This window comes from Eublepharis macularius, chromosome 13, assembly GCF_028583425.1.
Source record: "Eublepharis macularius isolate TG4126 chromosome 13, MPM_Emac_v1.0, whole genome shotgun sequence".
NCBI lineage: Eukaryota > Metazoa > Chordata > Lepidosauria > Squamata > Eublepharidae > Eublepharis > Eublepharis macularius.
The window spans coordinates 47149468-47177440 of NC_072802.1; the positions used below are offsets into that span (position 1 = coordinate 47149468).

General features: G+C 41.3%; 1 protein-coding gene across 1 annotated transcript; it reads right to left on the minus strand.

The window, feature by feature from the left end:
- Positions 1 to 27950, minus strand: LOC129340880 (melanotransferrin-like). The gene is made up of 18 exons (XM_054995742.1): positions 27869 to 27950; positions 26258 to 26404; positions 25445 to 25608; positions 23653 to 23752; positions 22174 to 22350; positions 19434 to 19596; positions 19275 to 19339; positions 18689 to 18846; positions 12930 to 13116; positions 12682 to 12830; positions 10909 to 10999; positions 9312 to 9371; positions 8698 to 8880; positions 8168 to 8324; positions 5472 to 5554; positions 3449 to 3633; positions 2735 to 2912; positions 1 to 1358 (listed from the first exon to the last, which is right to left on the minus strand). Exons 2-18 carry the CDS (start codon positions 26340 to 26342, stop codon positions 1306 to 1308), a joined length of 2238 nt encoding a protein of 745 aa, XP_054851717.1. The 5' UTR covers positions 26343 to 26404; positions 27869 to 27950; the 3' UTR covers positions 1 to 1305.
- Positions 27951 to 27973: the final 23 nt, after the last annotated feature.

The following is a 27973-nucleotide window of genomic DNA, read 5'->3' on the forward strand; positions in this document are numbered from 1 at the left end:
TGAAGATTAATAAATACATTGTATTTAATTACATACTGCAAGTTTCTGTGAACTGCAGCCTATTTCATCAGATTCATATGATGTATGAGAAATAGTTAAGAGTCCAGTAACCCCTTGAAGACTAACCTATTGTAGCATAAGCTTTCGAGAGCCACAGCTCTCTTCGTCAGATGCACTCACACAGTACACTCTCACTGATTAAAACTTTGACCACAATAGATTTATTAGGGCACCAGAAGAGTCTTTGTTGTTCTGGCTGCAGCAAACTAACAGGACTACCTCTGGAATGTGTCAGAAGAAAAAATGTTACTGTTCCATTAGAACTTTCACTCATTTGGCACCAAATAAAGTAGAATATGTCAGCTGCTGTGGCCAACGGTCAGTGGAGAAACCCATATATTCTAATAGAAGCCATTTTAAAGATGATGGCATTATTTCTTAATGCAAATCAGGTAGTAAATGTTCTGTCTCTTTGACTGAACAGGGCAGACACTCAGGCTACCTGCCAAGACCTTTGTAGATAGCTACAATTTAATTCCCTGTACTGGAAACCTCATTTCTGACTGGCAGAGGTAAAGGAGACTGAAAGGGAATTTATTTCAAAGTACTCTGCTTGCCAATTTATTTTCCTTTTCAGCCAATACCCTCAATCAATTAAGATGCCAAATAGTGATCTATAAAGTAATGTGAGTTTTATTATTTCCAAATAAAGCTCAGGTGCATATTCTCTCTCTAGCTCATATGCATAAATAACAGTGACATGAGAAAATCTTATATACCTTAGCACTAATTGTTTACAAAATAAAAGATCAGGGTTAATACAAACATCTCTTCAGAATTACAGTTCCCGGAATACAAGGCACCATACAGGCTTGAGTGACAAGTCAGTCAGATCTCACTATAATACAAACAAATGCTGGAGCCATACTTGAGTTCAAAATACTTCTGGGAAATAACACTTCCAAGGCTGAAATCTTAGTTATGAAATGGAAACAAAAGGATTTTACAGTTGCCAGAAACTTTCTCACTTGTTATGAGTTTAGGCTAACCCTCAGCTGAATCTCAGCGAAGCAGGAGAAAGAATTTGCCACTAAAGCAAGTTTGCTTCCTGTGTGCGTGTCTTGCTTGAATTGATGCTCACACATGGGTTTTAGAAAAGGGGTCCCCAGAAAAATCCTTTAACAGAGATCCAGTTTGTATTTTTGGAAAACATCATTGACAAGCTGCTTTAGGCCAGAAATCCTCGTGTAAGTTAATGTGGGAAGCTTCACGCCACATTCCTACTTTAGCCAGTATAGTATGTTTTCAGTGTGGGGGAGCATAAGTGCAAGTATCTTGTTTGCAGATGTCAAAGATACCTGAAAACCAAAAGAAGATTATTTAAAGTTATGATGCAACCAACCGTCAGGGTGCTGCAATTCCCCCCAAATATGAGAAAAGGTTAAAATGTGGCAAGAGTAAGCTTCCTGAGAACATCACACTTTCACTAAAAACCCAGCCTCTAGCCCATAGTGCTATGAAGACAAACAGATATATCACAACAAAGGATTCAAATATTCCTGTTTAACAGAGTTAATAAAAAGAAGCCAACACTGAAAAAATTGAGGCCTTTCCTTTTAAGTTTTCATATATATCTAGAAATGAAATCTGAAGAGGCTGCAAACCATTTTAATGTTGCTCTTCTCAATAAAGAAAAAAGCATTTTAGCACCTTAAAGACTAAAATTTATTGTGGAATAAGCTTTAACTCACTTTGTCAGATGCATGTAGTACAGAGGTGTTCATTTGGCAGAAAAAAATATACAAAGTTACAGATGGCAAAAGGGCAGAATTATTATAAAGAGAAGCCAGAAGACCCCATTTCCTAGGACAAAGATGTGTGATACAATGTTGTGCAGTAAAGATGAAAACAAGCTCCCTTCAAGAGAGTAAACAATTCAGTTAGTTATGAACTATTGCCAACTGTTGATTAATTAGCAAAGTTGACTAAATCAGAGTAGTACACATGAAACTGCAAAGGGAGACTATAGTGAACTAACCACCCCAAATCCCTGCTGAGTCCAAATTAAACCATATTAAATCTGCACACTAAAATCCTCTGCTAGATTCTTCTTAAGTCTTAGGCGGAAGCACTTGAGGGACGGAACTTTAACCAACTTTTTGGATGCAGATTAGGTGACAAGAAAATCAAATATGAGAATTAGTATTATAATATGAAACATTATTCAAGTGGCCTGGCATTACCCAAGAGGAGATGTGTCTTTCATTTCATGTAATTAAAAAAATAGTAATTCTAGGATAAAAATGCTTTCAACAATTATGCATTTTATTAAACCATTTTTTAAAAATCCTAGAATTATCCTCACACTTCAGGTAGGGCTAAGGCTTCCCTATGGCCGTTTGCATCCAGGACTTCCTGGTCTCATAGCTGCTACACTCGCTCTTTTTTAAAGCTCTTCATAGAGTCGGCCAGCTGGAGTTCTGTGCACTGTGTGTATGCTTTCTGCTGGTGTCCATTGGTCTGAATTCTAGAGGCCAATCTAGGTTGCCAGTCAGATGGAGGATTAGCTTCTATGGGACTACATTGTGTATTACAGGGCAGTTACAATTTGTCTTCTACTGGTGCAAATAAATAACAAATGTATAAGACAGCAGAGGATCAGTGTTGAAGAATTTCTCATCTTACTGAAGAGAAGTCTAACCTGCTGTGTTTCCTTCAGAGCAGCCCATATTACCTGCATGTGTGCAGTTGAAGACAGACTCTGCAAGGTGGGAGAAAGATGCTCCAAGAATTGCCTCATAATCCAAGTGGCTTGTGGGAACAAGGTAACGAGTGGCATCTTTAAAGAGCAGGTCACTTTCTCCATACTGCTGTGACTGAAAGAGCTGAAATGTAGAGCCCAGGCTTGGCACCTAAAAAGAAACAGGTGGAGCTAAGGTTCTCAGCATGGACAGCTGACTTATCTCAGTCCGTGCATTTTCACCCCTGTGCCTCTTGACTGGACTGTTCAATGTTTGCTCAGATGGTTACTGAGCCTGTGTGAATGAAAACAAAAGACTGACTCACTCAGGTTTAATTGGAGGGAACCATTTCATCTGATAGAGCTGAGGTACCATTAAGTCCAAGACACTAGGTAGAAGGTGGAGGGAACTGACTCCTCTGGGCACAATCTGCTAGGAATTTCTCTTGTATGCACTGCCTGGAAGGGCCTAGTAACTAGGCAACTGCTGGACTTTTGGCAGTAGCTGCTACTACCTCCCACTCCTCAAAGATTACCCAAGGTTTAGATTCTTTCTTTGGTGTATGCTGGGAAAATGACTGTGTTCTTTCATAGCTCTCATTCATTTTAGTGGTGTCTGCTGTAGAGGGTGTCATTTGTCCCACATACTCTGGACCTCAATGGCCCTTAGTAAACTCAAAAGGCTTAATCCACAACTTTCAAGCTGACCTGTGATTGCCGCAGGAAATCATTGACCTTTCTAATGGTCACTGGGCGTGTCACCACTATGTTGGGAGGAACAGGACCCAAGTTACAAGCCTTCCAGTCTTCTAGTGCAGCACGATGTCCATCCAGGCACAGGAGTTCAAAGTCACTGGCAGTGTTTCTTGCTCCCCATCCTGAGTTATCCAGGTCTGCAAAGGAATGGAAATGAAGCTGTTATTAATGAGAGCCAGCCATTAGACCCATCTGTGGTAAGCAGGATCCAAAGATCTGACATTGGCACACTAAGAAAGTTATATGGATAATCAAATCTAACTAGATTCTAAAAAGCAAATCTGAGAATGCAAAACCTTTTTATTACAAGATATTCTTTGTGGAATAACATGTACACTCAGAAATGAGGTTTAATGAAGTGATATTGCTGTTGCCTCTCCCTAAAATCCATTTCTTCTCCAAAGGTTGGTTCAATCTTAGCCCTTTGGCTAAGGTCAAGTGTAGTACTTAACTAGTCTGATACGTTTGTTTTTATTTCTCTTTGCCTTTAATTGTACCTTAGTTCCTTGACTCTTCAGTTAGTCTTATGCTTACTACCCTGCCTTCGAATTTTTTTAATATATAACCCACATATATACACACACAGTTTTCTTTTACCTGAAAATAAGGTGCTACTATGTTTCCTGGAGTATCAGCCACACCCCTAAACAATTCAATACCACTACATTAAGGAAGGAGGGAAAGGGTTAACTGTTCTTAAAAGCTTTTGTTCTGTAACTCCTCAGTCTGTCAAAGTCTCAGCTGAGCAGAACAAGGAATTCTTCCCAACCTGGGTTCTCCCAGGACTTTTCCCTACACAGACCAAAGACGCTCCCCTTTGAGTCACCACAACTTAAGAAGTAATTCTATAGCAATGTACATGCTCTCATATCTGCTGCAGCAGTTAAAATACAACAGGCACAGCTAGACATAGATCAGGCAGGGTTGCAAGCATTAACTACAGAAGTACTACAAGATTTGAGTCCAGTAGCACTAGAGACTAACGCCATTTTCAGAGTATAAGCTTTTGAAAGTGCTTTTGTCAGATACAAGTAGGAATGGAGATCTCTGGGCCTTTATATCCCACTCGGGAGAGTTTAGCTAAGGAACAGAGAAACATCTTGGGATAAGCTGACACCTTACAAAAGAGATGAGCTTCACATAAAATTAAATGGAACCAGACTGCACGCACTCAGTATCAAAAGGATTGCAGAGCAGTTTTTTACTTAATTCCTGGGGAAAGCTAACAGGAGCTGTCAAGTATCTAGTTGGGACAACTCACTCCTAAGGGATGAGGTGGTGAATGTTCCAGGTTATCTAAGTGGGGACAGGGTAGAATTTGACAATGAACATATTGAAAGAGACCAAAGAATCACGGGGAAAATAGCATCTCTAGGACGCTGTAAGAGGGAAACAAGGCTGAAAGCCTTCAATGAGATGGGGATACGGAGTGCTTGGAGAGAAAGGAGCATAGCTAAAAAATCATTCTAGAATCTTGGTAGAATGGGGAGAGTCAGGGATACAGTTATCCCTACAAGCTGTATAGAAAAGAAAAGGATGTATTGTGGGTGACATACTCTGCACGTCAAAGAATTAATACATCAGCAAAATTAAGTGGAATAAACCTCCCCACCCCCCAAGAATGGCTATGAATAGTAATGCTGGACTCCACCCATGCCCCCACAGAGAAAATGGGAGGTGTTCCTTGAGCTTGGCAAATTGAAATGGGGAGAAGACCATGCAAGGTAACTCAGGGCTATTTGTCCTAAAGCAATTGAGGGTTTAACCTTCTCCACCGTTCCCAAACGGCCCCCAAGCAATTTTGGCCCTGCCTAAATGTAACAGCATTTAAAAAGATCCAGTTACAGCTTTTCCAGCATCATCTCTATTTTGACCCTGAAAACCTTTGCAGAAAGCAAATAAATATACAGTGAGAACTTATGAGGAGAATCTTGTTTGGGGAAGAAATTTTTCAAATTAGATAGAGGCATCTTACACTCAATATTTTGGAGCAGGTTATGATGTTCCAAGAAGGCCACATCACCAAAGTTTCTCCCACTGGCGTCACCAAGGAGACATCTAGAATGAGAAAGAATGGTTCCAATGCAGGAAAAGTTAGTCTCACTGAACCCAACTGAATAAAAATAACTGAAAACCCACTGCTTTTAGTGGGATAAGGTATGAGTAACACTAGCTGTATCTGGGCCAGCATATCTAAATCAGTGATTAATTCACTGAGACCACATATAATTGGGCATTGGGTGACTCAAATGCTGAGACGAGTGTTTGAAAACGTAATAAACATTGTTGCAAAGTTCCAGATAACATTGCAGTCCTTTTGAAACTTCATGGTATACATGTTACAGTGCATGAACAACATTTGATCAATGTCAATGTTCATGTATAAATGCTGGAAACCGGAAAATGTTAAGAATTTCTGAAAACAGAGCAGCACATTGGGTTCACTGCAAAGGTGAAGATGAAGCAGAATTTAAAGAAATGGCAGGGCCCCCCATTCAACAGTGAAGCCTTAACTAAAAGAGGTTCGAACTTCCACCGGGGGTGGAATGTCCTGCAGGTGACCATACCGTACTGTACTGTATTGTACCATACTATACCACGCCACAAAACACAAGTACTTTGAACCTTTCACACAACTGAAACAACCATAATCTACCTAAGGAGAAACCCAAAGAAACTCATCCAAGGTATATCAGAACGTCCTGCTTTGAGAAGGCTTATACTCAAGGTTCCAGTACTCTGTTCTCTTAAACAGAAATAGGATGTTCAATATGTGATCCAACCAATCTTTAACAGATGCTTTGGATGCATTGATTTTTGAAATACCTAATCAAGATAAAAGGAATTGTCCAAGTGACAGCCCAATAAGTGTCCAGCACCAGAGTCTTGATAGACAATGCCACTGTGGTAGCTGCTTCTCTAACAGTATGGTCCAGAATGTATGAAGAACTTAAAGCCTCTTGAAAGCAGCTAAGCAAAATAAACAGGAAGCCCTTTTGACTCAATAACTCTCTTTAAAATCCTTATTAAGTAATCTGAAATATTAGACAACCTGCTAAGAAATACCTTGCCCTAACCTGGATAGCTCAGGTGAGCCTGATCTCATCAGATCGCAGAGGCTAAGCAGGGTTGGATGGGAGACCTCCAACAAAGACCAGGGTTGCAGAGGCAGGCAATGGCAAACAGCCTCTGTTAGTCTCTTGCTATGAAAACTCCACCAGAGGTCATCATGAGTCAACTCTGACTTAAGGGCATGTTCTACCAAGAAATACTTTAAGGGTCTAACTAGCTAATCCAAGGAAAGAGTGAGTGGAACAGTTCAGACCATGCTCCTCAAAATTAACAAGAGCAGTAGTGTCTGAAACTGCCTGTCACTGCAAGCAGGATTGGAACAAGTTGGAGGAATAACTTATTTTAAAAAACCCTCCATCAGAAATGGAGGATTCTTACACCATTAAATCTCAAAGCAAGCGAAACATCTTGAGCAAATACCTAGATAGATATCACCTTAATTTAAATCATTAACCAGTAAAAGGCATTTTCTGAATCATTAGTGAAAGGGTCAAAAACAAGCCCAGTGATACACATGCTCCAGATATTTCCTATTGTGATTCCTAAAATAGATCTTATAATAACAACAACAACAACATTTGATTTATATACCGCCCTTCAGGACAACTTAATGCCCACTCAGATCGGTTTACAAAATATGTTATTATTATCCCCACAACAAAACATCCTGTGAGGTGGGTAGGGCTGAGAGAGCTCCAGAGAGCTGTGACTGGTCCAAGGTCACCCAGCTGGCTTCAAGTGGAAGAGTGGGGAATCAAACCCGGCTCTCTAGATTAGAGTCCCATGCTCTTAACCACTACGCCAAACTAGCTTTCTCTTCAGTAAACATCAGCATTCACCATCTCTAATGATGAGCCAGTTTGGTGTAATGATTAAGAGTGGCAGAATTCTAATCTGGAGAGCCGGATTTGATTCCCCACTCCTCTACTTGAAGCCAGCTAGGTGACCTTGGATCAGTCATAGCTTCTAGGGGCTCTCTCAGCCCCACCTACTTCACAGGGTTATTGTCATGAGGATAATAACAACACACTTTGTAAACTGCTCTGAGTGGGCATTAAGTTGTCCTGAGGAGCAGTATTTAAATTGAATGTAGTTGTTGTTATTAATGCTCAGAAGATGCACAAGCTGTGTCTGCATGAGGAACAGCACACCTCTCAGAGGGGAGAGATACAAATATTGATTTCTCCAAGATGATGGTATTATGGAGAAACAGGAGGGGGAGAAGATTTATATAACTTGTTCCTCTGCAACAGATATTTGAGGCCTCTCAGACACAATTTCAATTATTTGTTCCTGATCTTTTGAGTCATAGATCCAGAGGAGTTAGCCGTGTTAGTCTGTAGTAGCAAAATCAAAAAGAGTCCAGTAGCACCTTTAAGACTAACCAATTTTATTGTAGCATAAGCTTTCGAGAATCAAGTTCTCTTCGTCAGATGCATAGTACAGAAACTCTTTTGAGGGCACCAATTGCCAGCTAGCAGCTACTACAACAATTTTAAGAAAGTGTATGTTGGCTAAACCCAATCTTTTAGTTGGCAAAAAAATTAGGCAGCTGCTAACATGAAATACTAGTCCTCTCTTTACAAATAATCTGCTCACCTGAGTGCACCCATGTTTCCATAGTAGCGTTCATTATGATTGGCAGCACACCTGGACAATCCCTTGCCTCCTTCCATCTCCTTTTGTCCAATGCAGACTTTACAAAGGTTCCCATTGGCTCCTGGCATGCAACTCTTCCAAAAGTAATCCTGGTAAGCTTTGGAGAAGGAGCACCTGTTGTTACCCAGCGGAATGATAGCAAACTGTCTCTTCTCTCATTGTGTAGGGTACTTTACTGAACTGGAGGGTGCTCTACATTTGCCACCATAAGGACCAACATCAGCCCCGTGCACCTGCAGCTTGCAGCGGCTGTCAAGAGACTGTACGCTAGGGTCAGAGTTTAGGAACCAGGGACCAAGCTATCCAGGAGTAGGTGTGCACTTGCTGTATCTTGATCTTTGAAATATTCAGTATAAATTATAAATACTGGCTTGCACAATGACCCAGTAAGGCTCCAACATCCCTTCTGCCCACTCTTCTTGCATCAGGTTGTCTCGAATCACATAATATAATTTCACTGAAATTCTCACCAGAGCTGATGTTGCAGTTGAGAAACTCATTCTCCAGTGCCCCCACAGTATATCGAGAAAGAAGTAGCCATCCTCCTGGACTGTACATATGGCTGTGGCAAGAACGCCTTCCCTCCAGATTGTGAATGTTTATGTGCTTCACATTCTTCTTTGCCAAGGCTACTGTGTAGATGGGAGGCAGTGCTGTGTAACAACAGTGCTCAGTTAGAAATTAGAGCAGCACAGCAAGAGGAACTGGGAATTAAAAATGCCCCTGTGTTCACAGTCAACATAGCCAGCCCTGCCATAAGCAAAGCTGAGGTGGTGGATTTTGGATGCCAATAAGGGCAGAAGTATGGTAGTCGGACGGATATGACCCACAGGGCACAATGAGCTCTTGAGCAGTTCCTGTTCACTTTAGTGAGGTTTGCACTGGAAAACTTCCCAAAAGATTGTGGCCCCATACTAATTAGTGGTAGAGTGGAATTTCAGCTTCAAGCAACTGACCCTGTAAAGGGCTATTTCTTGAAACCTCATCTTGCTTGGGGAATTGCAAGGTGAATAAAAATAACTTTTCTAAGGTAACACTGTATTAGTATCCCAACCATTCTTTCTTCTCAGGCACTCCCATTTACCTGTAAGGGGGGTCAGTGTCTCTGGTTCCTCTTCTCTTCTAACTTCTGTGCATTCCTGCCCTGTACAATAGGAAAATTATGTTGAAGTGGCATTGAGAATTTAACTACTCTATAAATTTTTCCCAGGGACATCATTCCTGGGGGTTCAACAGGTGTGGTCTGGGAGTTCTGTGCTTCCCAGGCATGTGTAGGCCTGATTCAGACTGGGTCTGTGCAATATGGGAAGAGGGGGCTTAGCGCATGCCATCTTTCTGACTTGAAATGGCATTATATATGTAGCCCATCTGTATATATTAAGTTTTCTCAGTAGGGTAAACAATTATTTCTTAGGGCTACTTCTAGTTGGGAAAATAGTGCGTGAGGAAAGGCTTATGTTCCCTCTCCCCACATGCACCTGGGAAGCACAGTACGTGCCTATCGATCAAGTCACAGACAAGCTTGGGGAAAATGTCTCCTGAACCTAAACCCTAAAAAGTGACAAAGGGAGAGGACACAGGATGGAGACTCCTTAGTAGCTGATCAGGACCCAACCTTACCTTTAACCCACCGAACCAAGATGGTGTGGTGCGGTGGACTAATTGCATCAAGTCATTCATAAGAATGCCCTTCTTACATCACATATAATACCAGCTTGGTTTTGTGGATTCTGCTTTGGAAATCTAATGACACTGTTTGGAATTTCCCATGAGGGGAATTCTAGGTGGCCAAGCACAGGAAGGAGACTTCTGGCTATTACCCCATTGGCTAGTTACAAAGTCACTATGATCTTCAGGTACTTGCAGCAACAACTCCAAGAAGACTACATCAAAAGGCACTATGAGCTTCTCATTCAAGCATGTCTGTTACTCTATAACTGGCAACTTCAAGTGATGAGTTACATGATTGATTGACTAATCACATATGTAACAGCACAGAAAAAACCCACACCACTACTTCATACGCAGTTCATAATGTTGAATCACTGAGTGAACAGCAAATCAATGACATATCAACTGGCTCATGCATGCATGACCAGGCAATTCACTAATGGGCTTGAAACATATAAGGTCTAAAGGATACATGCATGCAAGAGCCAACTGATATGTCATTGATTTGCCATTCAACAAACAAAAACCACTAGCATGTACCAGGTTTAAGTATTTTTAGGGTTGCCAGTCTCCAGGAGGTGGCTGGAGATCTCCAGGTGACAGAATTCAGCTCCCCTGGAGAAAATGGCTGTTTTGGAAAGTGGAGTCTATGGCATTATAACCAGCTGAGGTCCTTCACCTCCTCAAACCACCTTCCCCAGGCACCACCCCAAAATCTCCAGGAATTTCCTAACCAGGAGCGGGAAACACTAAGTATTTTGCATGCCATTGCACAATTATATTCTTGTTTGTTTATGGTGACCCACAAAAACTTTAATCCAGTGGCTGATGCATCAGAATTTCAAACAGCAAAGGCCTTTTGAACAAAGCCTGAGGCATGAGAGCAGACATTCCTTGCTGAAGTCCTGCTGTAGAATGGACACTGGCAGCAGTTTTACTAAGGGAAGTTTTGAGCAAAGCACTAAGCTTCCTATTTGCATAAGCTGCATGAATCACAGTAGTAAGCTCACCGTAGCACTCTGCAGCGACAGGAACTAGCGCACACTTCTTGGCAAAATAGGCATGTGTGGCATCCAGTGAAACAGCATCTGCCCCATTGTTCTGCAACACAACAAAGGGCCTGTTTTGTGGGTTGCAGTCTGCCTCCGTAAGAAAGCCAACCTTTCCTATGAGTACCTGTGTTTTTGCCAGAGTCAAGGCCCCCATCCTCCATTCTCTTGCCTGGGACAAACTGCTATTTTCACAGACACCTGTCTTCTGAAGCGACCACTGCATCTGGTTCATTATGAAACAATTTTTGTATGTACTTCAATTCATACAAAAGTTTGCATGCTTTCTTTTTCTTCCTTTCCTGTTTTCCTTTTGTATTGTGTGTGTTATATTATAGGCAGTTTTGAATTATAACTACCTTGGATACTGTGTCAGAAAGGTAGTTATGAATATATCAAAGAAAGACGAATTTTGTGGGCTGCCTGCTGTTTCCAGGCCCAATTCAAGGGGCTGATCTTGGCTTTAAAACCCTCACAGTGTTATCCTATACAGAGTTACACACCCTTCTAAGTCCATTGGATTTAGAAGGGAAATTAACTCTCTCCTCTTTCATAAGGATGGTACAGTAAAAAATCTGCAACCTGGTCACTTTAAGGACCTCCTGCTCCTCTATGAAGCAGCCCAAGGACTATGTGCATAATCTGAAACCCTGGTTCATACCCCCTCATCTTTGCTGATAAAGCAATTGGCCACAAGGACATGACTGTTTGGTTTGTGCCACTTTGTTTGTGGAACACATTTTGCCTATTGGCAATTATGGCTGCGTTAGAGTGCCAGGCTAAGACCTTCATATTCTATCAGGCATAATTCTTTGTTTTATTGCCTCTTTTTGAGGCTTTAATTCTGGTTGATTATTTTTTCTCTGGCTGATGCTGCTGATATTTTGCTGTTTTATGCTTGACTTTTTAGGCCGAGTGCAGTTTTAAATCCATGTTTTATATGACTAAATTTGTTTATTGAGATTTTTAAAAAATATAATTCTTTTTATTATTATTATTTGTTTGGAAACTGCTTCAAGTGACTTAAAAACACGCCCCCTCCCCCATTCCATGACCCAATCCAGTTTGGTGTATATGTTTATCGCTTGGCCGCTAATAATAAAAAAATAATTCCAGGAGTTTCCATCATAGATCCCCCACTCTCTCGTTCAGTTGCACCCCAAGATAATACTCTGGAAAATCCCTTAAAAAGTTAGATATAGATGCATTCATGTATTGGTTAATGTCCATCAGCTGAGTATCAGGTGGCCCCATGGACAGCATCTTGACCTTTGATGACAGGGATTAGAGTTCAAATTCAACCACTGGGCAAGTGACTCATCTATGAAATGGAAATAATATCCACTCAATTCAGAATCTGGTTGGATGGAGGGATGAAATTAAGATTCTAAAGTCCTTTTACGTGCCAAACGTCCTGTATAAGTACTTAATAATTAAAACTTGTTCAGCTGTGAACAAATTATAGCTTTTCAGATACTTTACAACTGTATGATAAGAGCCATCCCCTGCAGTGAACAGAGTTTTTTTTCTCTTTCCCTATAGCCTCTGGTCAAACAGGTTTGGCTGGCTTTAGACATGCCACAAAAACATGCACTACCTGTTTGATCAGAGATCATGGAAAGATGAACCACTGGCCAGTAATTAGCTCTATTGTACCTACTTAAATTCACTGGGGGGGAATGTAATAATGACATATAGAGCTACAATTCCACTGTACAGATTAGACAGGCTCACCTTGATCAGTTCAATACAGTTGATCATCGAGTCTGCTTGGACACAGACCAGGGGGTCAGACTTGACATTCAGAGCCCACTCCTCACATTTCTGGAGCTCAGCATTGCTGATGCAGCACCAACGTACCAGACTGTTGGACAGGGAACTCCCTGAAGCAGCAGGAAAGAAGAAAGGACAAACTGAATCATCCATCTGTTGAGTTCTATTCTTCAAGGTTCCCTTTCCCACAGTTCCTTGGGAACACTCACCTTCATGTCCCAAACCCTGGAGAAGAGCAACATAATCCAAGCCAAGGACTTGACTGAGCTCAGCTTCCTCTTCGATCATCTGCAAATACTGAGTAGCATCATGGAATAGCAGGTTCTTTCCACTGAACGGTGCAGAAGCAAAGAGCTCAAATCTGGCCTTTTCTTTCCCTTTCTTTCCAAAGAGGTTCTAAGGACAATATACAGGATTATTAACTATAGCTTACATGGGTTAGCAGAGGCATGAACTGAAATGAGCTCCTTTTTGGTGGAAAAGGCAACTAATAAATGAGATGGAGGATGAGATGAGACAGCTGCTGTCTTAGAGCCAAACTACAAGTGACGTCTTACACAGGTTGGACACTAGTCGGCTTCCCTCAAGTTTTGATGGGAAATGTAGGCATCCTGGTCTTGCAGCTGTAATGGAGAGCCAAGCTGTAACACCAGGGCACCTACATTTCCCATCAAAACTTGAGGGAAGCCGACTAGTGTCCAACCTGTGTAAGATGTCACTTGTAGTTTGGCTCTTATTCAGATCTGCAGTGCCATTAAGGGAGAGAATGCCAGTGCCTATTGGTTTTGAGAGATGGTGAGACATCCTTGGAGACATCTTTGGACATCCTTGGAGACATCTTTGGAGATTAAAGAGATCTCTTCAAGAACACAAATGAATTTCCAGCAATAACCTCCCATGGACAGAAAAATCATAAATATTAGGAACCAGTCAGAAGCTGCAGCATCAATCTCTAGGGGTACATGTGGAATCTGCTTAAATTTCTGGAGGTAATTTTTTGTGGTCAAAAGTGCCTAGATGAGGAAGGCCCCAAGATCCCCTAGTATTTCACTAGAAAAGTTTTGGCCAGAAGGACTCGTCCCTATAATGAGAAGGGACAGGGAGTAAGCCTCCCTGAAACACAGGAAACATCTGCCCTCAATGGGGGAAAGGCATCATGCCCATCCGGAGAACGAAGGGGGTTGGAATACTTGTGGGTGTCAGAGGTGGGGAGGAGCTGACATAATTTTCTAGCCTCAAAAGGAAAGGCTGGCTGAAATGGCAGGATCAGCATTCCAGAAGAAAGCCCATCAGCCTTGGAGAAATACATCCATGTCTGGCTCCTCATCTCCCATTTCATTGTCCTGAGTCGCCTCCCTTTCTGGCTCAGTATCTTCCCACCCACACTAGTGGGGTTCTTTAGGTTTCAGTTATGTGTGGCATCCAAAATAATTTCCTCTTCTGAGAATACCTGCCATACCTGATGACAGGCAGAAGGCGTATCTTTCCTTTTTGTGCCAGGTTTACCCTTGGCTGTCAGGGAATTCTCAGTATGAGTAATCAAAATGGCAACTCACCTCAGGGAGTGTCTTTCCCCCCTCAAAATAAATCTTTTCCAAGAAAGTTGGGGCAAAGGGAACCCCAATCTATAATGAAGGGATAAGGAAGTACCCTCACAGTAAGTTCTACCATGTTGTCACATTGTACTGTTATGTTTTGGAGCTTGGGCAGGGGTGGAATGCACCACTGTTTGCCAGTTTACTTTAGCTCAGACTCCTTGTCCACAATTTCTCATTTTAAGAATGTAATAGCAAAGCAGGCAATCTTTTACCAACATGTCAGGACATTAAACAATGAATATTTTTACTACCCCTTTGAGGGGCTAGCAACGGGTGACCAACAGTTGGAAGGTAGCTTCAGTTCATTTAGGCAAAGCATTTGTGAAGTCTGCTGCTTAAGTGCCAGTTGATAAGACCATTAAAGTGCCAACTGAAGGTGCAGATGAATTGTTCCCCAGGGAAAATTTACTGAGGGCAAATTTCCCTCCAGATCCTCAGAAAACAGCTGTGGGCATATCTCCTGAGCTTAATGGTATATGCCCTCCCTTTGTCTGTAGCTGTGCTAGCAATTTAGTTGGGGAGGAAAATGTTCCCCTTTGGCCTGAATGAAAGAACTCAGAAAGAAAATAAGCAACAAAGCATCAATAGAGCAGGCTAAATTCCCCACCAATTGCTTGGGGAACCAAACTGGTAGAGAAGTTGACAGATGTGGCTTTTGCCTAGTTGCCTCTCAGACCTTACTGCTACCAAGTCCAAGATAAACTACAGTGTACCTCTGCAGCCCACCTTGGAGTCACAAGGCCAGCATGGGTGGATGTGCACACTCTTTGCACTTATGCTGCTGCTACTTGGCTCCAAGATGAGCTGCAGCCCTCACTGGAGAAGGTGGGGTGGCATGGGAGGAGAACGTTTGGGATGGAGGATCTATTGAGGGGTCCTGAGAATGGTATAGTAACAATTACAACAAAGAAAAAGTTGTTTGTTTTTATTTTAAGAACACTAGGTTGAAAGTTGTTGAGTATGAGAAGCTGAGGGAGAGAGAAACTCCTGCTAGGTTTGGAGAAACAACTATAATACGATGTGTAAGGTTTCCTAAATGTATATAAAATGTATAAAAATGGTTCTGTATGGGAAGGTTCTGCATCTGATGAAGAGAGCTGTGGTTCTCGAAAGTTTATGCCTCAATAAAGTTGGTTAGTCTTAAAGGTGCTACTGGACTTTTTACTATTTTGCAATTACAGACTAACATGGCTAACTTCTCTGGATCTATGACTATGGAAAGGGTGAAGAATAAGACTTCCTATACCTATGAGGTAAAAGTGCTGTGTTGTTATTGCCAGGAATTATTTTAAAGGCTACAAAGCAGATAGACAGACCTCTGTTGGTTGCCTGCAAAGCGGTGGAGTTGCTTCATAATTTCCGTATGAGAAATTTGGCATGGAAAAGAGGTGGGTGGCACTGGCAAGTCGTCCTGTTGGTCCAAAGCAAAATCCAAAAAGAAAAATAATGTAATACCTATTGGCAAAAACCAAAATGACATTAAACAGTGTACAAGTTTTGAGTTCTCCAGAACTTAAAAGCTTGCACACTGTTTAGTGTAGTTTTGATTGGTCTTAATAAAAGATACTATAGGGCTTTTCGTTTTGGATTCTGTGGGGAATGGTTCTCTGGGGGATGGGTTTACAGTAGTCTGTCTCATATACTGAGAGGACAGATGAATCCAAATGGGTCACAAAAGATTGGTGGACAGTTTAGCCAATGAGCACATTATCTGCGACATAACAAACATTAATTCACTAGAGTCTGGCCAGAGAGAATAAAAGGCCAGATACAACCTGATTACAGGTAGCAAACTATAATAGCTGTACAAGGTGAGGAAGTTGAAGAAGAGAAGCCCGTGGGGGTCTGTCATTAGGATTGAGGGGAAGATGAAGGTTGAAAGGAATGAAACGTGAAGGGGGTTAAGCTGAGAAAGCCGTGGAGACTTCCAGGAGCAATGCCTTGGTGTCTTAGTTTCAGAGTCTTCACACAGCAGTCCTGGATCAGGAAGAAATCACTAGTGTCAGAATGCACAAGCAGTCTTCAGCATCCAGAGCCAAAGAAGAGTCTGACTGGAAAAAAAGCTTTCAGAGCAAAGCAAGCAGGACTCCGTAAATGGGATAGAGGCAGGACTGAGGGGAACTGACTAACTGAATTTAATTAGGAGAGTGAACTAGCACGTAAGTTATCTTCTCCCTTAATTTCCTTACAATTACTATAATTAAAAAGCAAGTGCTCCATCACAAACGTTCAATTAAATAACCACAACATCCATATACTTTTAGTAATAAATTTCTTAATTAAAAAATATTTTGGTGGTTGCTATCTCATGGTCTCATTTGTCTGTCCTATGTCTATTAAACACCAAGCTGCCAGAATAAAATAAAATGTATTTTACTTTCAAGGATAAATGATGGCAGAGGAATATAAGGTATCTATTTTTATATATTCAACTTCTTTATTATCATTGTATTGCTTATTTTATGTATCATTTTTACCGTTTTTATAATTTTGTAACTCAGCTTTATTACACTGTTTATTCTATGTGTTATTTTGTAATACAGTTGTAATTATGGTTTTATTATATTTATTCTATTGTTCTTTTAATTATGTAATTCCTCTTGAGTCTCAGTGAGAAAAGTGGGCTAAACATGAAGTAAATAAATGAAACTATTTTTATATTAACAGTGAATTGGTCTGCCAGGCGGCTTATCCTAGACCATTTTGGAGATGGTGGCGGTGTTATAATTCCCACCTCACCACAATACTACAGACGGTCTCCATACTAGGCAAGGCCCAAGTCAGAGAAAAAGACTGGGAGTTCTGAAGCTGAGTGCTCTATAGAGTAGGCAGGACAAGAGGTTTATTCCTATAGTAAAGTAATATACAGCAGCTCAGTTCAAATAGCAAGTAGTAATCCAAACAGAGCAACATCTCCACTAAGGGGGAGAAGGAAGAACGGGATGTGTGCAGAATAGTGGAGGTCACTTGGCTTTCTCTGCCTCGTCTTAGATCCAAGCTACAAGTGACGAATTACACTTGAATGGCAAGTGAACAGACTCATGTGTATTCCTCCGTTCGCTTGCCAGTCACTTGCACTCCACTTGACCACATAGCTTGGCTCTTAGTTCCCTTGAGCAGTTTCAGACAGGTCTTACCGTTAAGAATCCTTAGTCAACTTGAAAACCTCTTTTTTATTATCGGCCTTGACTCACTCTCTTACATTGTTCTCAGTATTGCATCTCCTTATTAACACCTGTTATTTCAGCATCTCTTTCGTAACCATTTAGATCATGCTGGGAGCGTACTTGTTGCACAACAAGTAGAGATAGCATTTCCTTAAGACTGAGGCAGCCTGGAAGTGGGCATGACTGCAATGGAGCAATCTCCTACAAAACTTGCTAAGTATGATCACCTGTGCAATGGGAATGACAAAGGAATGACAGCATAGACAGGATGTGGAATACCACAAGAAGTGCTAATTTATTACATTTGGGGTGGGGGGGAAGATCCACTGTTCCTTCTGGATAATCTCTAGTAATAAAAGATCCAAACATGAGGAAAAAGATTTGGGTCCAGTAGCACCCTAAAGACCAACTACATTTCTAGGGTATAAGCTTTTGAGAGTTAGAATTCCCTTTGTCACAAAGAGAGTGCTGGCTCTCAAAAGCTCATACTCTGGAAATCTAGTTGGTATTTAAGGCACTATTGGACCCAAATCTTTCTCTTCTACTATAGACCAACATGGCTACCCACCTGAAACTCATAACATGAGGAAAATACTTAGCAAATCTTGGATGGGCGATGAAGTACACACCACCACCCCCATCAAAGGACAGGACAGTAGTTTGCATTGTTTGCCTTTTCCTTATAGTAGATCTGTTTAGAGTTTGGACAAAGACCAGACTATTCCTGGACTGGCCCACCTTGACTACGGGTTGGGAAAATCCTGGAGATTTTGGGGGTGGAGCCTGGAGAGGGCAGAATTTGGGAAGGGAAGGGACCATGGTGGTGTATAATACCATTGTGTTCACTTTCCAAGCAGGCATTTTCTCCAGGGGAACTGATCTTTGTGGCCTGGAGACCAGCTGTAATTGTAGAAGATCTCCAGCTACCACCTGGAGGCAGGGACCCTACTTGAACTGCATGCTCAAAGGCTACCCTACAGAAAAAAAATTACACACACACATAAAACTAGCTGATCAGTGAAAAGACTACAGTACAACCCCTCTGCCTGCTGTTTATAAGGATATAGATATAGGAATGTTTTATATATGTGAAGAATAACTGTTACCAAATCAGCTGCTCTTTATGTAAACTCAGCCTTAGAATTCAGGTAATGCCTGTGCATCAAAATCTGCAGACACTCAAGTTTATTGCCCAAGAAGTACCTGGATCAAAGTGAGAAATTTCTTGGAGATCTTCTGGAAATTATGGCGAGTAACAATGGCACGTCCTGGACCATGGCCCAAGTTGCAGGTGGCATAGGCACTCAAATGTGCTGTGGACCCATCAGGACACAGAAGCTCATATTCTTCTTGTTCTGATACTTAAAAAAATAAATAAAAACAGGACTGGCACTCTAAGAAGCTGGAAGAGTCACTGTGACTTAGCAAACGGGCCACAACAGAGAAGGTCTTTTAATTGCTGTACTCGAAGAAGGCTTTTGGGAAAAGTTCAGCAACCTGCTAAGACAGGCAACTTGACTGTTTGTTTGGAAAGGGGCACCCACTCTTCCTTTTTCCATTCCTCAGGAAAGAAGTGAGTATATGGCCAGGCAAAAGCCTCATCGCCCTGACTTGCAGGCCTCATCTCAATGGTTGTATCTATGTTTGCAGGTAGAACAGTCAAGGCCAAAAGGCTTTGCTGAACTAATACTTGGGGAATTGCGTCATCATCTTTATCAAGCACGGCCTACTCATATTCCTTCATTGTGGAAATTAAACAGAGTCACTGAGCATGGGCTTCTCGGTTTACCTGTCGCATTCATTATTGTTAGGTGATCCAGGAAAGCAACATCTGCCACCCCACTCTTCAAGCATCTGTACACAGATTAAAAAAGCATAAGCATAAACAGCATCTTTGCTTCCTTTCTATTATCATCAAATTGCAGTGCAATAGCAAGTTCAAGGCCACCTGAAGGCTCCCTCTGAAGCATAGAAGGGTTCATCACCACTGGACTCACAGAAGTGGTTCTTCTCCCAGATGTAAGACTTCTGTCCTTGGCAGAGATTGCAAAGCTGAGGGGTGGTAACTCCGATGCCGGGGACGCAGCTCGCATCGAAATAACCACTGATCACTGAAGAAATAAGACGATGAACAAACACAAAAGAACCAAGTGGAATAAAGCAAGGTAACAACATGCAAATAAGCACCACACTATAAACTAATAGTGGATGTATTAATATAACCTTATATTAATTATTAACACTTACTATGGATGTTTTCACCCTATGAGTAATATAATTAAAAGCAACTGTTTATAGTAAAGTTCTCTCTACTTAGTATATTGTAAGTATTTTTATGCAATGGGTATTGCGTGTAATTTCTATTTGATGTTGATTATAGTCATTTTATGAGCTTTTGACTTTGCACTCATCTGATGAAGAAAACCAGTGAAACAGGACAAATACTGGATTCCTGTTGTGTGTATGCACAGGAAAATAGCTGTGAAAGCAAGATATGTATCATTTGTAAACTTACTGGTTAACAGCATGGGACTCCCCACTCCTCCACTTGAAGCCAGATGGGTGACCTTGAGTCAGTCACAGCTTCTAAGAGCTCTCTCGGCCCCACACACCTCACAGGGTGTTTTGTTGTGGGGGTAATAATGACATACTTTGTAAACTTCTCTGAGTGAGTGTTAAGTCATCTTGAAGGGCGGTATATAAATCAAATGTTATTATGTTATTATTATATATATTATTTACTATTACATGTTATTTGGGCTTCCTTTAAGATGGCATGACTTTGTATATTTAATACATTCAGGGGTTGCCAGACCCAGGTTGGGAAATTTTGGAAGATTTTGGGGATGGGACTTGGAGGGCAGGCTTTGAGGAGGGACCTCAGCAGGATATAATGCTATAGAGTCCACCCTCCAAAGCTGCCATTTTCCCCAGGGGAACTGATCTCTGTGGCCTGGAGATCAGTAGTAATTCCAGGAGATAACCAGTCACCACCTGAAGGTTGGCAACCCTAATACATTCACTATTTGTTTATACTGCGGTGCTTCTTTACATTTTGTAATGTTGAAATAAGAAGAGGAGACAGTCTTGTGGAAGTTTGTGAATGAAACACTAATAAGTAGAAAGGAAGTAGAAGTAATTTGTCACCAGAAGTGCTTGGTGAATTGCAGGATCAGAATCTGGCCTCACTATTGTCCAAAAGTGCAAGCTTCAATTAATCAACTGTAGTCTAATGGGAGGAGAATCCCATGTTTTGCTAAGTTAACATCTGTAGCAAGTAAGAAATCCCAAGTTTTTGTTCAGGGGGTTGTATGAAACCACAATGAGACTCGTCACCACTAGCTTAGCATAACTAGTCAACAACAGTCTCTAAACTTTTCTTGATTAGATTTGAATTTTATCTAATTATGTTTCACTCTGTATTTCTGGCATTTCATGCTCCCTTGACCCTGCTGGTTTTGTTTTTTTTTATACCCATTTTAGGGTTGCCAACCTCCAAGTGGGGCCTAGAGATCTCCCAAAACTACAACTGATCTCCAGACTATAGAGATCAATTCCCCTGGAGAAAATTGCTGCTTAGAAGGTCATACTCTTTGGTATTATACCCTACTGAGGTCCCTCCTCTCCCCTCTCCAAAATGTGCCCTCCCCAGATTCCACTCCCAAATCGCCAAGAATGTCCAAACCCCACGCTAAATGACAGCCTAGTGAGGAACCACTTATTCCATCTGAAGAAGTGGGCTATAGTCCACAAAAGCTTAGCTTACACTGAAATAAACTTCTGCTAATTTGCAAAGAGTCACACAACTCCTGTTTATTTCTGAATTTTTTGAACTAGTTAACAACCCACACCTATTTGGACAAGGAGACTTTAGATAGCAAAAGTATTAACAAAACAAACTAGGAAGAGATCCAGAGGAATTAGCTGTGTTAGTCTGTAGTTGCAAAATAGTAAAGAGTCCAGTAGCACTTTTAAGACTAAGCAACTTTATTGTAGCATAAGCTTTCGAGAATCATAGTTCTCTTCATCAGATGAGGAACAGAACAGTGGTTCTTGAAAGCTTATGCTACAATAAAGGCTGAATATACTTCCGGGTGTTTAGCGAACATTTAGCGCAATGCTGGGACGTGCCAAGGGCGTGTGGATTTGCCCAAAGTTGGTTAGTCTTAAAGGTGCTACTGGACACTTTACTATTTTTCAAACTAGGAAGGGAGCAGTTTGCAGCACACTCAATGGCAATCAGGTGTTCGCTTAGGTCCTTGCTAAATTGATTTGGAGCACTCGCTGAAAAAGCCCTGACAAAGAAGATCAGACTTGTTTTTGTCAGGTTCTCATATCACAGTTAATGGGCATGGAAAATGCATGAGAATATCATGTGTTAACATTTTACATATTTGTTTCATGTGGGGAGTAATGAAGGCCCTCTTTTAAATTTTTAGAGGCCAAATCAATGTCAAATTCTCACAGTAAAATGTGTGTTCAAGAGACTAACCATGTTGTTTCTGCCAAACATAGCAAAAAATAAAGAGCACGAATGATTTAGCCAAAGTTAAGGACTTTTGTGTCCTGCTGTTTCTAAATCTTCCTTTCTGGGATCTGTAGAATTTAAAAATGCTTTACTGTAGCTGGACTGTACCCATTAGGACAAGGAGCTTTTAATGTGTTTTGATCTCTCACTGTTCACTTACCATGGCTTAGGGGCTGATCTTCATCCCATACCAGATCATTTCTAGCTAGAAGGAAGCCCAAAGGGACATTCCAACCTGAAGTCCACCTGGCTCCATTGTGGCAACTACGGGTACCTTTTAGCTTTTGGATGTTCAGTGTTCCTCGTCTGGCAACAGCTACAGCAAACATGCAGGTACCTAGATATGTGGAAAAAAGAAACGCAGAAACCATCCTAATAAATACTGGTAGAGCCTTTCTGAGTGCATAGAACAGACTGAGCAGGCAGAGAAAAGGTATTATTAAAATTCAAAGCTTTCTTAATAGTTTTTTTGTACCAAGGACATGAAAAAAAGGAAAATATTTATTCATCAATTGTTACTTTGCCTGGTGCTCTGTAGCCAAAATCATAATAGCAACACTGAGATTAAATAAATTGCCTAGCCTACTACAATGAGTCAAGAGGACTGTCTATGTGGAAAGCCTAGTTTTTCACTGTCACTGGAAATAGGATCTGCTGTAAACTTTATTTTTAATGCCCTGCTGTTCCTGTACAAACATTAATCTTAAGGAAAATACTTCAGAGTGGGGAGGTTCAGGGTGATAAGAGTTTTAGACGCAAAGGCACATTACATAACACTCTTCCCCAAATGTATGGCACTGATGTTGTAACTTCAAAACTTCATTGTATTCTGTGACAGGTTTTTTTTTTAGATTTGTTACTTTTAATGTATGAGAGTAGGATCTACTAACATTCCATTGGGCCTAGGTTTGCCAGCTTCAAGTTGGAAAATTCCTGGAGATCTGGGGGGTGAAACCTGGAGAAGGCAGGGTTTGGGGAGGGAAAAGACCTTGGCATGGCACAATTACATAGAGCCCACCCCCCAAAGCAGGCATTTTCTCCAGGGGAACTGATCTCTGTGGCCTGGAGATCAGTTGCAATTCCGGGAGCTCTCCAGCTACTATCGGGAGGCTAGTAACCCTAATTGGGCCTGTACTTAACACTGATTTTATGCAAGTTCAGCTTTGACTGAAGAGTCCTGAAGACCATAGTGATGATGATAATTTCCTTTTACAGGTTCCTAGCCCCTTGCTTGTACAGAATGACAGTTCCTAGAGTACCTTGGGGACAGGAAATGACTGCTGAGCCCCTTTAAATCAGTGATGTAATAAATAAACCATAGATTTATGAGGGCAATTTTTCTTTCTGGGAATAAGCAGACTTCAAGTTTGTGGGACCTGGGTAACCAAATTATAGAGGGACCTTTCCTTCTCCTTCTGGGCAAAGGTGTGACAAGAAGAGACCTCCACATCACACTACTAGAGACTTCCATGATTCTTAATCCATCCTCCTATTGTTTTCCATGTGCCCTACACCCACCATACATGTGGATCAGGGATTGTATTGAATTCAAGCCTTGGCTCTTTCGACCCTTTATGTACCCAGGGTCCCTGAAAAGATGTAGTATGTTGGCAGCACCCATGAGATAATGATAACTGACCTTCCACATAGACTTCCTTTGCCACCACAGTCAGGCCAAAAAGCTTTACTGCAGAATAAACATCTCCAGCATCCAAGGAGGCAGCATCTGCTTTATTTACCTTTTTTTTAAAAGGAGGACAGAAGAAAACTATTTAAAACAGCACTAGAATGTCTTAAAGTCAAGTTCTTCTAGATTGGTAGGCTTTCCCCATCAATTCTGGAATTCTTGGCTAACATCTTACTTCCGATCATGACAGATTTTTATCAAGTTAAGAGGGAGGCCTGTCTAACAAGTATGTAGCAACGTATGGGCTATAATCTGTTGTGCATGAAGTATGAAATCCTTTACCAAAATAATTATTTCCCCCCAAACAGAACCACTTCCGCCCTTAACAGATATTTTGTACACATAGTGACTCAAATAATGAATGACTGTTTAGTGTCTGCATTCATCCCTACTCTGGGATTAATTCCACTGTGTTAGTTGCTGCTGTTAGCTATTTCTCTAGTAGTTTGTCTGTGATAACAAAAATCACCATTGTAAATAGCTTGGGAAAAATAGCCTTCTTCCTATGCAGCACAGGGAATCTAACATCCAACAGCAAGACAGGCCTCCACTACTTTTCAAATCTACGAGGCATCCAAATGGTCCACACTAGGAGACACTGAGTCACCATATTTTAATCTGGCAAGTTATGGAACCTCTGGCTGTAATTGCAGGAGTACAGCAAAACATGTAAGGCAACAAGAGACTCACTGTGAGCACAATGTAATCATTCAGGTTTAGTAATTATTTTAATTTTAGCTATTAAAGATGGACCTGGAAGAAAAGCCTTATGGTTACTGACAGACTTTTAAAGAACAATCCTAAGTGGTCAACTCAGAAGCAAGTCCCATCTTATTCAATGGGGCTTACTCCCAGGAAAGCTCTCTTAGGATTACAGCTTTAGTGTCCTACATGACTTGTATTTTCAAAATAGGTTTGACAAATAACAGCACCCTCGTCTCTATTTTCACTTTGGAGGAAAGGTGGGGTTAAAATGTATAATTAGATAGATATTTTTACAAAACAGCTCTTACTTGTTCTTTTATTTTTGAAAAAAAATTAAAATATATCTGCTGCTTGTTGCCTCTAGATACAGTTTTCTCTTCAAAACAGAATTTTTAAACCTAAAGGCAGAGTTAATTGAAACTTGTTTAAGGGAAGAGGACAATTCTTCCGAAGCAAAAAATAAGTGCATAGCTCTTGTACAGCTCTTGGCTGTGGAAGCTGTGCAAGGGAACTTTCCTGTGGTTTGTGCCCTGTGGTTCAGATCTCTCCCTCCCTCTACCACCTTTATGGTAACCAAAATCTGCTGCCTGATGTGGCTGGCTCACAGACCTTCTCATAGGGGGGCCTCATATCGGTATGGGGAAAATGCCTAACAGAATGTGTAAGGAGAAACAGAAGGCAGTCCAGAGTCTTGGCAGGCCTTTTGTACCTGTAGGCCATCTACTGAGAAATGGGTTACTATAAAGTGAGCACACATATACACTTCATGCAAGTCTACCCTTCCTTAAGCATCTTGTGCAGACCCAAGTTATCCAGAGAGACAGAGGATCTGGCATATTACCTCCCAACCTCTATCACAAACTGGTACAGGGAGAAGTTATGTCAATACAATGCAGTAAGTGGATCAGGCTGACAAGTATACATTAGTAAGCGAAATCTCACCCCCCCCAAAGAATAATTTCTCTACTGAAATGTAAGCTCTACAAAAAAGCAAGCTTTGTAATCAGGATAAACTCTTAAATTTTCCAAAAAAATCCACCCGGATCTTTTCAATGCAGTCATGGGTGTTGTGAGCTCTGATGCAGGAAACTCTGGCAAAGGAGCTGATTGTGGCAGGAGGCAATACACTCAGAAGCACTTTGGATAGTTCTGCGCACTTCCTCTGCTCCAGGTCAGAAAGAGTGCACCATCGGAATTTCTTCCCTGCAAGAACAGAGGACAGCTTACAGTGTGTATGAAAAAACTTAAAATCAAGTAGCTTGTGGATGAGCAGTGAAGAAAAAAAGAGGACTTATCCATATGATCAGTTAATGTGTCTCTCGAACACATGAACCAAATTACTACAAATTCTCATTAAAAAACAATTATATAGACAGCAATATTGCTGTTTGCCTCCATATCAAAATCTACCTTTTCTAGGAAGCCTTTGACATAAGCCCTCTTGTCCTTACTCCTAGCAGAACTGAAGCCTTTGCTCCTGCTCCTTCATTGTGACTCTTAATTCTTTCATTCCCCGCTTTCTTGCTAACTTGGCATTCCCTTCCTCTATTTCCCCCTGAATATCTAGAAACTTAGATTATAAACTTTCTGGGGCAGGAAGGTGACATAGCCCAATGTGCAGTGTATAAACAATGAGAGTTTCAGCACTGGTAAAGGATATTGCTTTGAAAGAACTAGGTGACGCAGCATCATTTTAAAAATTAAAATACAAGCAGAAGGTTAATAGAATGGTAGAGAATTTCTGAGAAGGGATATGCTTGCTGATATTCAGCTCTTAACAAATAGCAGAATTGGTTGCATAATGCATTCAGTGTTATGGGCCAGCTTTTGTCTTCCTCAGTACCATCCTTACCTGTAGACAGAAGAGTAAGAGTGGTCAGAACAAGTATGGTGGCTGTCACTGTTGTCGTGATTGCTGATGTGCAGTGTAAAGCCATCTCTCCTCTATGCAGAAACCTTCCCCTTGCCTCATACTAGGATTCCAGAGCAGTGAGTGAAACTATGGAAAGAAAACAAGAGGCTAGGCACTGCCTCCTAATACATGGAGGAAGGACAGAAAAGGAATGGTGAACATTGAGCTGCAAGAAACAACTAAAAGAAAATGATGGGCGGGGAAAGGGGCCCCATTCTTGGGTACAGATGGAAAACATTAGGAATGTTTTCTCACAGCTAGGCCTTGGTTGGACCCGGGGACAGAGTCGGTCTGCAACAGGGACATAAATAAAAGGAGGATGTCTTTTTTCTTTATTCGTTCTCCACAATGGTGATTTGTTTAATAGAGAACCCCATGGGCTGTAAAAATCTCTTTCTGTGCTCTTTGTGAAACTTCTTCCTTTCTTGCACAGCAATTTGCATCAGCTGCTACTATTATCTGATCTCCATGTTAACTTAAAGAACAGGTGAAACAGAGTTGGCACAAGATATTGTTGTGGAAATTGTTGCCCTGCAACCGGGGACTAGTCCACCAGTTGCTTGGGTTTGCCTCTTACCGTAGGCATGTAAAGAGTGCAACCTCACTTGATCTTGCCCTAGTACTAAACTGATGTCTCTGCTGAGAATAATGTGCCAGCTGCAAAAAGGTCTTAAGCAAGACTGGAAGTTTTTATTTCAAAAGGCAAAGGAGAATACAAGCAGAGAAACAAGGCACCAGTTCAGGGCCTCACCTCTGCTGAACACTGGAACACTACAGAGATAGATACAGAGTACAAAATCATTAGTTAGACATAACAATAATACAAAACAATTAAGATATCTTTTTCCCCCAATCAAGGATCCTTGAGACCCCTCCATTGCAGAGAGCAGGGACCAGTGAGGTCCCTACCCTCTAACAAGAGAAGGGTCCCGAGTATCTGGTTCGTCCTTCCTTTATAGGGAGGTATCAAAGGCTTGTTAACATCCTAATCAATTACATTGTCTTTGTTCTTGAAAGACAGTTCCGTTGAGGGTCTTTCGTGTAAACACAAGTCTACACATCTTTTACCTCTGTGATAGACTGCATCTTTGATATGCATTTGTAATTTGCAAAAGAAATGTTCACACACCACTAGCTATCGGTTATCCCATTCTTCCTGAAGATAAGCTGTTTGCTGTTTGTCCTGGTGTCCTCTTAGTGATTTACATGCAATGGCCAGATGACCCTTCAAAGGTCTCCAACTATTAACAACTTTTATAGCCTTATCTGACACAGAGGGTGAAACCTCAGGAAATGCAACTTTATTTTGCAGAGAGAGAGAGAGAGAGAGAGAGAGAGAGAGAGAGAGAGAGAGAGAGAGAGAGAGAGAGAGAGAGAGAGAGAGCGCACGCGCGCACGTGCCTTTGGAAGATTTCTTTTTCCAAACTCTAGCTGGTTCTTTATTTCTAACATGGGCCAAAAAGGCCTGGTTCCGACCCACTAACAAAATTCTGACAACAGATATCTGACTGCTGTAAATCCCAGCTAGTTTAAAAACAAACCAATTGATACCTGAGGCAGAACACCTCTCCCAGCCTAGTGTGATTCCCCCTCAGTCAGGGCTGATCCAACAATGACTTCAGTTAGCATCCTGTGCTCTCCCTGCTAAGTAATTAA

Bases quoted from the DNA above. Each gene is read 5' to 3' on its own strand.
- LOC129340880 (XM_054995742.1), bottom strand. From the start codon at position 26,342: ATGGCTTTACACTGCACATCAGCAATCACGACAACAGTGACAGCCACC. The intron at 13,117-18,688 runs GTACTTCTTGGG...TATTGTCCTTAG, and splicing joins AATTTCTCACTTTGATCCAG to AACCTCTTTGGAAAGAAAGG. The intron at 12,831-12,929 runs GTGAGTGTTCCC...CTGCTGCTTCAG, and splicing joins CCAGGGTTTGGGACATGAAG to GGAGTTCCCTGTCCAACAGT.